This window comes from Lepidothrix coronata, unplaced genomic scaffold (genome assembly GCF_001604755.1).
Source record: "Lepidothrix coronata isolate B3197 unplaced genomic scaffold, Lepidothrix_coronata-1.0 Scaffold10, whole genome shotgun sequence".
NCBI lineage: Eukaryota > Metazoa > Chordata > Aves > Passeriformes > Pipridae > Lepidothrix > Lepidothrix coronata.
This window is the reverse complement of record NW_016690190.1, coordinates 6,157,733-6,171,968: the sequence shown is the minus strand read 5'-3', so window position 1 is coordinate 6,171,968 and position 14,236 is coordinate 6,157,733. Positions and strand designations below refer to the sequence as shown.

Below are 14,236 nucleotides of genomic sequence, written 5' to 3'. Positions count from 1 at the left end.
TGATGAGTAAACTAACGTAAAGGCACAGTGTCTACTAAAGCTTTGGTTCTGTTAACAATTACGTAACATTCAGGACCCCTCAATTACCTTAATTAGCCAATATAACGTATATGTGCTATACCTGCACAATGCCTGTGCTTTAATTTTAAAAATAATGCATATTTTAAAGATGAAAACTCTCAGATATGCTTGAATAATACATGCACTCTGGTTTAAAAATCAAGCATGATACTAACTCCGAATATATACACACTCTAACCACATACTAATGCAAAAGCTGTTACAAGAAAGTTAAGGTTGTAAAATAATTTTCTAGAAAACTTAGGAAATGCCAGCTAATGCTGTATACACACAAACAAGAATTAAATTACTAATTTTATCTCGTTCTTTGGGAAATATGAAGCATGGATGAAATAAAATGAAGAACAGAGACAAATTACGAGTTTGTGATGAGCTTTTGATTTTTTTTTGAGAGAAACTTGGAAAGTTGCAAAATACTCCAGATTTAAGTTTTCATTGTGTCTCTATCTCAGACAATGAAATTCTGAGAGCTTACATGACCTTGCTTGCAATTCCGTCAGAAATACGACTTATTCTAAGGACAAGAATCTTAAAAAAGTATCTTAAAGAAAGAACACTTAGAAAATACTCACACTGATTGCTCCTCAAATGGCAACACAACAAGTATCAGAGGTCTTTATAAAGCTAACACTTACCAGAGGTACATTTCTATCAATGATAGTCCGGAAGATCTCCATCCACTGAGTCATAGTCTGGTTATTCACCAACTGGAGTGGCAGTGCATACTGAAATAAGAAAAAAACCCCACAGGTATGAAATACTATTTTTCCCTGTAAAAGGTAGAGCTTTCTACAGTAGTTACATTCTGAGGAAGATGAGGTTTTAAGTAAAATTAAAACTAATTAGGTTAGCTATCAATAATACATTAATTGCATCCTTCTTGGTACAATTTAGAAGGGAATTTCTGAGCAGACACGATTTAAGGAAAGTTCCTTGATCTGAGAACTTGCCAATCCTTTTTGCTCCTTTCTCTTCTTCACAACAGCCCAGCTACCTTTTAGGGACCCGGTAGTGTCTGTATTATGGGGTTTGGGCAAACCAATAGCATTTTAGTAAACCCAGTGTGCTCCTTATTACTACCTCGCTACTATCTAATAAATCTTTACTTCTCTACAATACCCAAGCAAGTGACAATATTCAGGCAAGTTATTGAGAAGAAAACAGGATACTGGTATATTTTTAAACCTCCCCCCATATAATAACAAATTATTTTAACTTTTTAACCCCCAGTAAGAATTTTCCAGCTGCTCCTTATGTAGGATATGGTTTTGTTTCTGATTCCCTAAAAGTACTCCCTCACCCTGCTCATCACTGTAAAAGCCAAAGTCATCTCTCCAAATTGCATGTCCTTCAATAAATAATATCCATCTGATCTTCAGAACATAATGAGAAATGCCACCTACTGAAGTGCAGTATTTGACAATTACACCACAATATCCATTACTGACACTTTCAGAGGCCAATCACACAGTGTAGATACCTATAAAGTTCATATCAGGTTATGTGCAATTTTATAAAAATAGGACATTTCTCCAGTAAGATTACAGATAGGATGTGCAGAATTACCTACACTCATTAAAAATTTAATCTGGGAGATCATGTGACCAGTTTTTAAGTAGAAAAATCTATAAATATCGTATTTCTATAACAGCTGTTTATTGTACATGACTTTGCCCATCTAAATGGCTACCCTTATTCAATCCCACCTCTGAGTGTACTGAAAGGGGTCACCGTGCCCAGCAAAGTAAAAGTTTTGCTTTTTCCTTTACACAGATGCCAACCTGAACAAGAGCATAGAAGATTTTTAAGATCTGTTTCTGAAGCAGTACGGAGTAATGGGAGTTATCAGGCAGAAGCTGGATCATCTGCTGCTGAATCCGAGGCAAAAAAATTTGCATTGCTGCTATAAGAGGATCTCGCTCCTCTGCTTTTTTGTATCTGCAAAGGAAACAAAAATGTTGGTCCAGGATCTACACACTGGAGATTCTAATGCCTATTCCCCACCAGCAATTTAATTTCTGTCCCCTAAAAGAAAAGAACATCCACCTGTCCCTCCTTCACTCTCCCCTTCTCTAGCCCCAATCTCAACAATTTGTGCAAATTCACTATAAATACCTATAAATAGAGAAGTGAAAACCAACAAATGTTACTTTATCCAAATGCAGCTAATGAGAGGAAGACCTACTGTTCTTTACTACTGAATTGTCACCTCACAGGAGCAGGGACTTGAATTTCTCTGACATTCATACCAATGCCAAGCCCAAGTTGGGTGCTGAACAAATAGGACTGAACAGCCATCGGAAGGGAAAGACAATTCCTTGGTTTGGAAAAGATTGTCTTTCTCTATTTACATTCCTTTAGTGTGGCTTATACACATTTCTAACAATAGGCAATTACAAAAGAAGTGAGTGAGAAAGCTCACTATGCTGTTCCTAATTCACACTTTGTGGATTTAGACTATCAGGAGGATGGTACAGGTAACAATATGCAAGAGACACACGTACAATTGTACACACGATAATGACAACACTCTACTCATGACATAAAAGCAGAAAACAATTTGCATTCATATATCCAACATCTGGGGACTCTTCAAACAAAAGAAGTTTTAAACATATGGAGTTTTTCCACACATAGATTAAAGGCACGTGGCCTCAAGAAAAAAATGTCAGTAAATTAATACAGATTATTGCTGGCATCTCTGCTTTCAACTCATTGATGATAGAAAGATGATGAATATTTTTCATTTATTTGCAGGAAAGGAAGCATAATTATTAATTCCCATTTTCTATCTGAATTCTTTGAAGAACTGCCAGTGCTCTCAATAAAGTCATTTTCAGTAATCAACTGAGACTAAAAGCACCAATTCCTCACCTACTGATGGACATCAACTTACTCATAAGTCTTCACCAGCTGATACAGGCACAGGAGGCTCCCAAGCCAACTCCCACTGTTTGGAGACTGCAGGTAGTAGCCTATCTTGTCCACCACAGCTGTCCAGTGACCAGGAAAGTCATGTTTAATGATAGCACGGAGGCACATGGTCAGCTGGGCTCTACGGCAGGAGGGAAAATTAAATATATTATAAGCGAGTAAGATCATGGCAGAGTGTTTAAAACTAAAGGATAGACCCCAAACCATGGATTATTGGCCACAATACACATATTATGTCATAAGCATCATACATATTTTGACAGCAGTGAAAGAGTTCTGGGAAGCAGCAGAAGAAAAACAAGAATAAAATCTTAAGGGATTTAATTTTGAGGAAGAAACTAATTTCAGAACATTCTAGGTACTTTCCCCCCTCCCTCCTCCCTTTCCACACGTATCAGGTAATATTTTAAAAGAATGAATTGCTCATGAAACCAGCTAGCTTTGTACTTTAAAAATGAATGTTTATACTTGCTTCTGAGGCTGAAAGCAACCACAAAAACACAAATTTGTATGTTTGCATTAAACAGTAATGGCCTGTGTTATGATCCAAGCCACAGGTTCCTCAAGAAAAATATCTTCCTGGGATATTCTAGAACAGCACTTTCTCAACCTTCAAAGCATATGGCAGAGCCAGTTAGGTAAAAAAATCTTACCATTCCTCTCCTTCCACACACTTTTAGATACCACTCATGATGGTGAGGCAAAGCAGGATTGTTAATTGATTGAAGTGAGGTGTGACTAAAAAAGCTGAGCAGCACTGAACTAGAAGCTGTAAAGAAATACTCTTGGGTCTGCTAATGAATTAAAAAATATTTTCTATTATCAGCTCCATTTAGTTTTCCTTGGGTATCTTCCTGCAGTCCATTACATCAGGAGCCACTATTACAGAGTAGGTGAACACGGGGCCCTACACCTACTGATCCTTTTAGCTCTGTACAAACTTACCTTCCCCCTCAAGCCTTTGGAGTTTGTGCTTGTTGCCAATTTGGTTCCTCCTCCCCCCTTATTCTTACAAGCAAACCATGAAAAATATCAGTATTAAAATATCAGACTAGTTCCAATAGAGTTCCTTTGACTTTTTTAACCTCTGACAAATCTTCAAGTTTTTCCAATATTTAAAAACCCTGTACTTTATTCCTGGTGATCGTCCCAGGGTTTTCTACTGTTCTTTTAGATGCAGGCTGTCACTGTAACATCAGGGCATTTTAAATATCAAGTTAGGAAACGATGCCTGAGCCAGCTTGCGAAGAAGTCTTCAAACTTCCATTATTTTGTGTTCCTTTGGATAAACTTAGCCTTGGTATTTATGACAGGATGGCAGGGGAAACTACATGCCTTTACCTCATTATTACAGAAACAGCAAGCACTTCCTTACCTTGTAGTGCAACCTTGGCAAGGAGATCTATCTCTTAGTGGAGATACTACTCTGTGTCAGAGCACGTTAGAAAAACTGAACTGGACATAATGATTTAGTTCATTTCCTTGTCTCTGCACAGGCCCATTTATACCCTAAGCATTCCTGGCAGGTGTTTGTCTAATCTACTCATAAAGACCTCCAGTGACAGTAATGCTATCGCAGTCTAATTCATTCTGGTGTATCATTATTTTTTGAAGCCTTATCTCCAATTTCAATCTGTAGTCAATCATTCCTCTTCTCGATATAATTACTGAAAAATAAAGACATCTTCAGGCACTAGCTGGTAGATTTAGGAGGAGAGTAAAGGAAGATTTTCTTCTGTTTTTCAAAGATGAACATCTATACACTACAGCCTAATCCCATCCTTTCAGCCTCACTTTAATTAGAGGGATGAACAACCACAGATTGTAGTATGTCTTGTGATTCTTAACTATTCTTCCAGCAAACAGCAATTCTTCATTCTTTTAACATCTTAAAACCAAGAACACTAATACACATTTAAATACTGGGAAGACATATAAAAATTGCTGAAGTAATTAAGAAAAGGGCTATCAGAAAACAGGAAACAGTATTTCCCCTGAATGGTTAATTCTGTATTGCAGACAGCCCTGTACACAATCTGCCCTCAATGAGCCAAACAGGCAGGCTGTCACTACAGCAAGTGTTACAAGACACTTTGAACAAACACCATAAGAGGATAAATCACATCACAGGGCTCTCAGCCAGGTTACCACATTTCCGAAAAACAATCACACACAAATAAGTTTAAATTAATTATTACTGCTTTTGCAAAACAAGTACTCGAAACATTGAGATTCTCACATTAACATCCAGACTGGTAGGTCTGAAAACATGAGCAAGAGAAATATCTCTATGCAATGAAAGGTACCTCACTAAGTCAGGAGAACGAATTATTCCTTCTACAATGTTATCACGAATCTGCTGACGATCATTTTCATGGATGTTGAATGGAAACACTGCTTCTCCAGGAGGTGGCTCACGGTCTGGCCAGTACTGTGTCACCATGTTCTTCAGGTAAATGGCAGCTAAGAATAGACATCAGGGAAACAGTAATTTAATTCTAACACACTTTTACATTACTCAGTGTTCAAGATGTAGTACAGCTGAAAGCAGAACAAAGAGTTCAAAAGACAACTGAAAACCAGCACTCGAGTTCTTAACAATTATAGGCAGTAAGCACAGCTGAGTCAGAAAAACTCTTTTCATGATTTCACACAAGATCAGGCTCAAGTGCCTGTTCCAAAACAGAACAGGATGATATTTCTGTCAGCTTCTGTCAAGGTACATTCTTCATCACAACAGTCTTCCATATGGACATAATACTCCATCGTTCTAAACAAGCAAACAAAAATCTGCTTATCTGTATTTTCACTCATCCCTAAAACAGCCACTGAAGCTCAGTAAGTGAAGTTTTGGAAGGCTCACGTAAACAAATCGCTGCACACACAGATGGGACGCTCTGCTTGGGGAAATGCCCAGTACCAAACTGGCACATGGCCTACCTTCTATTCAGACAGAAATGTTCGTTGTGAATTCCCTAAGCTTTATCTCACTATTAGGATTTCCCATAATCCCTCAGAATTGTTCCCTTCTGTCTCACATGGAAAAACATGAAAAATAAAGTTAATCTTCAACAGAAAACAAAGCAGCATTTATGCATCAGTACTAAAATGCCTGTAGGCATTCTTTAGGAAACATAGGAAATACGGTGTGAGGCATTAAAGAAATGTACTTAATAAACTCTTATCCCTGTACACTATTTTGGTTGATTACTAGCTAGGGTTTTAAAGTATAAATAAGACATCCTTGAGTACAATAATTTTTCTTGGTGATGACAAATTACAAAGTATGAAAACACGTAGTTTGTAAAATATTTTATAGGAGTAAGAGGAAAAACAGCTCTTTGTCTATGACATGCCAAAATATTCAGACAAGAAACAGGTCCAGAAAGACCAGCCCAAGACTTTAATTTACTTTGTCCATACAAGTTTTTGGCTTTTAAAAAATTCCCAAGGAAATCTGTTGACCTCCCAATGTAATTTAAATGTGCTTTTTTATTCTATAGCCCTGCTCTGCAAAAACAACAACAACAACAATAAAATTACATTCTACATACTTGTTTTTTTTCCTGAATGATACTGAAGTAAGAGATTAATTTATAAAAATGACCTTATGGAGTTTAGATTAAGCACCAAACTTTAGTAAAGAATGGTTTAACAACACCATTCAAAGTTGGATTATCTTTGAAAAAACAAACACCAGCATGACAAACAGCATATGTCAGCACACCCCAACACACCCAGGGGATTAATAGGATCTGTACCAAAAAAAAACCCAACAGGGCTTCTATGGGAAATGCTGTTCCATAGGACAAAAACAAAGCTGTGAATAAAACAGTATTAATAATTTATTGAAAGAGCTGAATTTTCTCTGTATCTGTCAAAAATATTGTGTAGGAGTAGTTAAAATGGATTATGAGAATTTAGAATCTGATTTTACATAAATGTTAACTACAGTTAACTGTATCACCATACTTGAACTCACACACAACTGGGCAAGCCTTCTACACATGCTCAGAGTATAAATGTGTATTTTATCAGAGATGTGACCTTCCTTCATATCAACTTTTGTAAGCAGACACCACAGATACCACCTAAGCCTATGTGTCTACCCCGGATCTAGGGAACTAAGGGTTTTTATCCATTTTTCAGAAACTTTTGTTTTTCCAGGAAAAGAGATTCAAACAGAGAGACATGTATTTAGACAAGATATACTTTTTTATTTTTAAATTCACACTTGTCTTGGCATCCTTACTTGTTCGCCACCAGGGGAAAGAATAGCTGAGGCTCTGCTCTCTCAGTGCTCAGTTTTGAATAGAAATCATTCTCTTTTCATATCAGTATCACAGCAATCCAGTAGGGATCACTACAAACACAGGGAAGCCAAAGCTGGACTCTACCCTATACTCACAGTTTTATCTGACCCTCAGGTAGGAAAGAAAAAGCAAAGACAGGTCCTTTTCATTTCCTCATTCAGGACAAACCTGAACTGACTTACATTGCAACAGCTCAATGCTCCATTGAAATTACTAACAGACTGACTTTCTACTGAAAGAAAATGAAACAAGGAATTTATCTCACCTGCTTGACGCACTGGAAATTCAACTTGGTCGGATACTATAATTTGCAGCAGACTTGGAGCAAAATTGATGATCTTATAGGACTGAAATACACATAAAACAAGCAAGTCACTACGTTTAAAGAAGGCTGTGTTAGCAAATGCTGAATAAGAAATACAAACTAAGGGTTTTGCAGTGCTTTTCCACTCTCCTCATGAAGTATGAAAGGTTTTAGCACTTGGATTTACCCAGATCTGCAACAGTCCAAATAATTACTTGTAAAAGCCGAGCATGCAACAGCACATGGGTGGAATAAGTAATGTGACAAGTTTCTCAATTAGAGATTAGTGATAATGAATATTTAAATAATCCTGAGAATACATAATGAGAAGCACTAAAGATCTGTCTGAATCATTTAACTTAGCTGTGTAAGTCAAATGGATATCGATGTGCTTCATCAATACATGCCATCTATGTGCAAAACAGTTTGCGGTAGAACACCAATAGTGAAGACATTAAAAAAACATTTTAAATTGTTTTCAAGGATAAACAGCATTTGCATTAGCCATATACAACTATCTTTTTAAGGAACTAGATGTATAGTGCATCTAAATAAAAACTGGGGAGACAGTGGAATAAACATTTTCAATTAAAATCAAGTGTAGACAGATAACATTTCAAAACCCACAGCCTTCCTGGGAACTTTTCAAACACTACATCAGCCATGCAGCTGAAGAATTTCAAAGAGAAAACAATGCTCACTGAACTTCTGAGCAAAGCAGGCCAGATTTAAAAGATGTGACACTCTGATAGCATTATACTGCTGCCATTCACCAGGGCTCCTCCAGCGAGGAATCACTGACTCAGCAGGGTGCAGTTACTACTGAGCCTTGGCAACATCAGTAGGTTCCAGCAGGTCAGATCTTTCATCCTTTGGATCCATGTGATTTATGTTCAAAGAGAGATGTTTCTTGGGGCTAGATGGCAGCAGCTTTCTGTACTTCACCTTTTATAGTGTCTCCTTCCCACTAGATTATGCCTGGCAATACTGTGGTTGTTTCCAGAGCTGTGCTTTAAAGCACAAGTATTCAAGTCTACTACATCCTCCCATAAAATCTGCCTCACTTGAAGCTGTGAAATAAGAAGTAGGTTCTGCTCTCATGTACCCAGTTCCTTGATCTAACATTTCCATAATGAGGTAAAATTGCATTCCTTTCATGATGCCTAAGTGTACCAGCTGCATCGCGACACTATCATTCGATAATTTTACCAAATCACTTAACTTTCTGGCCCTCATTTTATCCATTATAATGACAGTGTAATTCTAACCTACTCTGCACTCACAGACTCATTTGATGTTTATAGAGTAATCTGACATCTAAGATAAAAGCAGTAGTGGAAAATCAAAAGCATACTCTCCTGCAATTCCCTTCTCTATAAACTTTAATTATCCATAAGAAATGCTCCAGATGAAGTAAAGCTGTAACAGACAGCACAGGAACTCCATTTATCTACAGACATGCTGAACTGGCTGAAGCATACTGGATTCCAAAGACCACCTTCTAATTGAGCATCCTGGAGTGCAAAGCTTGCCCTTCAGAACGCGTGGGCAGAATCTGGACAGAATCTGTGCAACATTCTGATAGGGCTGCAGCATCATCCTCCAGCACTCAACACCCAACCCCCAGGGAGATAAGGAAAGCATGAGAAATCCCAGCAGCACAGAAAACCAAAAAATATGCATGAACTCTTAACAGTCCTTTCTGTTCTCAACAGCGCCAATATGCTGTTCTCAGATCCAATCTACACACAGCTTTCACTACTATAAACACACCAATTAGAAATGCAACTTTTTGTGGGCTTGTTTTGTTGTTGTTGGTTTCCTGCTGTAATTCCACCAGTACCACATTTAGGGCGGACACAGTGATAAACACTATTATCTCCCTTTCTCTGTCCAAACAGTTTTTACTGAGTCCACACTAAAGTCAGCACTACTCCAGGGAGCTTTATTGGTACCACTTGCGCTGGTGTACAAATGCTGTCCCTGAAGTTTTGCCAGGATATACACAAACGCAGTTACTTGGCCTGTGTGCCAGATCCTCTCAGCAAGCGCCAGGAGTGACAAAAGACATGTTACGCAGAAGGTACGCACGTGTCCCAGAGGGGGTCCCATCCCTACCGGCACACGGATACGCAGGGTTCCTTTACACTTCACATACTGCCACCCCTAAGGAGATCACAGGGCCCACCAAATCCTCCTATTCCATACTGTTATCATGGCCATAATTCAGATTTTTACACGGTTCCGTTTACTGCTCGTTCTTAGAAACACAAATGCTGTAGAGATCAACAGAGACCGTGAGCCCATTTTAGAAACAAGACACCCTATTCTGTTGTATTTGTGCAGCTCAAATTCCATCCTGCTCACTTGTGCAGCAACAAACCCGGTCAGGAAAACCACATGGCGCTTGCAGTTTTTAGAACAGAGGACTTTTTAAAAGCTGCATGCAGCAACATTTTTCCTATACCAGCACATTCTCATTTGTTTAGTTGTTATGCTAATTGTGATCTTGGGACTATCCCTTCCCTGCCTTGCTCCGGACATCAGCGAGTAAAGCTGTACAGATCCCACGAGGGCAACTGTCAGGTGTGCACTGTGTAAATGGAAAGAGACAAGGAAGAGACCTTGCAGCTGGGTGAGTTCAGCCAGACAGTTCTTTGTATCACTGCAGCTGCACCTTAACAAAAGGAGAGGAGGAACGTCATCAGTTCCACAGAAGGAACGGAAAACTATCTGCTGATTTTGAAGAGCCATGCCCAGGAGCCGCAGGGAGGCACCAGATGGCTGAAAAAGACCTTCAGCACAACTCCAGTTAACACAGCACGCTGCTTTGTGCAGTTTGTGAATAATTACATTGCCTTGAATCCACATGGCTGTGACTTGGTAAAACTTTCTGTGAAGGTGCTGATCCATGGGGGCATGTATTTATTTTGAAGGAGAAAGTGGAAGTTTTTGAAAAATAAACTTTCACTGAGTACTTATAAAGAGTAATTATTTTAAAGCTGTGTAGAACACATCCTGACTGTTCTTGTAAGAATCACAGCTCAGAGTATTTATGATAAAAAAAATTGTCATTTAATTTCCATTGGGATTAAGAAGATGGGAAACAGCACCGTGCAAGGCTAGCAGCTAAACTGGGAGAGGCATATAGCATTGGGAAGATACAACTGGGTAAATTTACAGCAACGGAGAAGAGATGCTCATGTCCCCATGCACGTTGTTCCATCTGTGTCCACTGTCTCAAGACCTGTGCACTGCAGCTGTACAGCTTTCTGGTCCTCCTTTGGTCTAACATATTCTTCCCTGCCACAGTATCACAGATCCAGTCCTCAAAAGATCACACATTATACACTACTAAACTCATCTCAGGAAGAGTTATTCTCGTGTCTCAGTTGCTGTCACATTTGAAGCCCACAGCAAGCAACTGCTCCAGAATCGCATTTGTCAGTGACCTTCCCACTGCACTGACAGCAATCACAGTGCCTGAGTGCAGGATGGCACTGAAGGGTGCCTCTTCCCCTGCAGAACAGGATACTCTAGGACAATGGATATGGGACACCTGGAAGCTTTTCCTCAGGTTCTGCAAGTGAAGCCAAGATCATTCTTCTCAACCAGTAGTAAACATCACTTTCTCTGTACCTCTGAATCCAATTATGGCACATAAAAGTTGCTGAAAAAACAAGGCACTACATCTTTGTTTGCAAAGATAAATGCAGAAGAAATTTGTATCTTGAATTCATAAGCAATTAACTGTTTACAGAGATTATTTTAAGGCTTAAATACATTTGATCCAAATGCTCAACTACCTGGTTTACCAAGTTTTATTTTCTGTTTGCTGTGTACTGAAAATGTGTTACTTAGAAATTCCATCAGTATTTGTCACACCTGGGAATATTTCTGCAGTTGTTAATAGTATTTTTCTCTCTTGTTTTTTTACATGTCAGTCACAGACAGTTGTTGAAACAAACTAGAACTTCAAAAGACACTTTCTTCTTTCCCTGCCTACATGCCAAAGTACTGTGTGGGGAGAGGAAAACAGATTGAAAATAAGCATGTGTAAGAACCTACCCGAGCTTCTTTCCTCTGTTGATTCTGCTGTCAAATGTACCCAGTCTCAATGAAACTCCACTTTCCACAGAACTTCTAATCATCCAAGTCAACTTCCTCGTAAAATTGGTCTTCAATACAAATACCTGAAATTCCTTCCTGTAGGTATCATGAGGTGCTCATTGCCACTTTCAGAACGGCTTTAAGATCCCTGTCTACTATGGCAGCCGCCCAAACAACATGTAAAGATACAGAAGGAAGCCAAACTTTATTCTGGACTCCTCTGCTTTTGGGCAATCTTCTCACACTTCTTCCAGCGCTGCTACTCAGTTCCTGTCAAAGCCAAATTATGTCACTACTACCCAGTATTAAAACAAACAGCTGTATTTTTGCAACTGTGTTCTTATTTTCTCCTCTGTTACAGGCCAAAGAAATGTATTACAGCACACTGGGCCAGCTAAGATTAATGCATAAAACCTGTATGGAAATCCTATCTGAATTGGAATCAAAATGACTCTGTATGTTCAGTAATCAGACAGTACATTCCACAGCACTCTAAGAACTGGCACATGAAAGCAACATATAGCCTTAATATAAATAAATAAGTAAATGAACTCAGCAGAATTTCTTGAAGTCCATGAGACACATGTAACAGTGGAATAGCCTAGAACAGATACTGAAGAAGGATGCACAAAAACTGAGTATCTTTCTTGGTAACTGTTCGAGTAAGTACAGTGTGATTGACAAATACAATCAAAAAGTGCACACTGATTATGATGTGACAGAGCTGAAGAAAAAAAGGTGGGATGAGAGGGGCAAAAGAAAAAGAGGAAGATGGAAAGATGTGTACACTTCAAAAACCAACAGGCCAAAAGGGAAATGACAGCAGTTACATGACAGAGATTACTGATCTGGCAGGAAATTACTGCTCTAGTTTAGCAAGAATCAGATTTCAAACAAATCCCACACTTACGGTTGTCTTCAGATCACAGAGAGAAGTGAAGTTTGTTGATGGCTCAGAAGCAGCATCGAGCAAGGAAAAAGATCAGAAAATCCTATAAAGAACTGAATGATCTTCAGAACTGCACCAACAAAAATGGAGTGGGGTAATAGGACAAAGTACATGGTCAGAGACTCAAGAACAACAGGAATCTCTCCTAAAAGCTTGAGGTTTCTTAGTAAAGAACAAACATAGGATAAAAGGACCTTGTCATATTGAGTGATAAGAAATATGTAGATGTTGGACATGAAGATAATTGCAGATTTGGGATGTACCTAATGAGGTATTAGTGGCATTGAGCACAAGATTTTCTGGAACGCTGCAAACACAAAGCGACCTGGTCGCACAGGAAAGATCAATTCAAAGGAAAACCAGCGCAGGGAAAAGCTGTGCTCTCCTATTATTAGATTTCATAAATTCAGTTTTATGACACAGCAAAGGAAATATTGCCTGTTGAGGCTGGGAAAACAGGCCACCAGGGATCAGCCCCTGACAAATATGTCAGGGAGGGTACCAAGAAACCTATTCTAGTTAAGAAGTGAGATTGCCACAAATAGATATAAATGGACCATAAACTAATTTTGCCTGGAAACTAACACTTGTTTCTAGCTGCAAGAGGAAGAAAACTCACAAGCAGCCTTACAGTAGATATAATAAGGGCAAAAAAAAAAAGGAATTTTGATTCTATTTCTGAATGCAGTTAGATGATAATCTAGAAGGCAGACAGCAAATTCATTGATTTGGCTCTACCTTTATCTTTATACAACAGGAACATACAGAAGAGAAAGAAGCATTTTCAAATATGCTGGGACTTCTTACAGGTAGAAAAGCTTTCATTCATTTAATCTCCATTCCCTGTGTTCTACACTGCAAGCAAACTATGGAGTGGGGACCGTTCTGATACTGTCCTAAAGGACTCTCAGTACTGGTACAAGCAAAGAGGTACCCACAGAGAGGCACCATATTGGTGGACTAGTAGGATTTGTAGCGTTTGGGAAGTTCTTGTCACTACCTGGATTCAAACCTGAATGCCAATGTACGCTGCAGACGGGCTAACACAGCCAAGTTTTACCCCAGCACCCACCAGTGTGCCTCAGGAGCAGCATCACTGTAACCACGGCACAGAATAAAGGTGACCCCTGTTCTGTTCTTATTTTACCACTTCAGGCACCTATTGCTGGAGAGTTTTCTATTTGGTTGGTGGATCGGTTCCTTTGCTAGGACAAGATAAATGCTAGAACAGCATCTGGAATCCAGCACTTGCAGGGACACAATGACATGTCAACACCATCATCAGGCACATGGGAGTCTGACACATCCCTTTGAAGTCTTGCTTCAAAAGCACTGAAAAGCTTCAAGATGTCAAAGCCCCACGTTAAGCAACATTCTTTGGAAGCACTTTTGTTCCTCTCATCCAAGGAGTAATGTCAAACCCAGCACGGCATCAGCACATTATGTCAGTCAGATACATTGTGCTTCATTTATAACACGAAGCCTATACAAAAATAGCTATGTCTTAATTTCGAGATTCGTTCTTTATAACAGTTAGGAAAAAAT

The 14,236-nt window shown here is 38.9% G+C and overlaps 1 protein-coding gene across 2 annotated transcripts in view; it reads right to left on the bottom strand.

Moving 5' to 3' along the window:
- IPO8 (importin 8) overlaps nt 1–14,236 on the bottom strand; it is a 48,599-nt gene that overhangs the window by 32,808 nt on the left and 1,555 nt on the right. The window contains exons 2-6 of one of the 2 annotated variants that reach the window (XM_017804807.1): nt 7,594–7,675; nt 5,322–5,478; nt 2,978–3,136; nt 1,863–2,019; nt 717–806 (exon numbers count right to left, since the gene is read on the bottom strand). In XM_017804807.1, coding sequence (XP_017660296.1) covers nt 717–806; nt 1,863–2,019; nt 2,978–3,136; nt 5,322–5,478; nt 7,594–7,675 — 645 coding nt within the window. The remainder of the gene's footprint in view (nt 1–716; nt 807–1,862; nt 2,020–2,977; nt 3,137–5,321; nt 5,479–7,593; nt 7,676–14,236) is intronic. The other variant, XM_017804806.1, reaches the window with a different exon arrangement.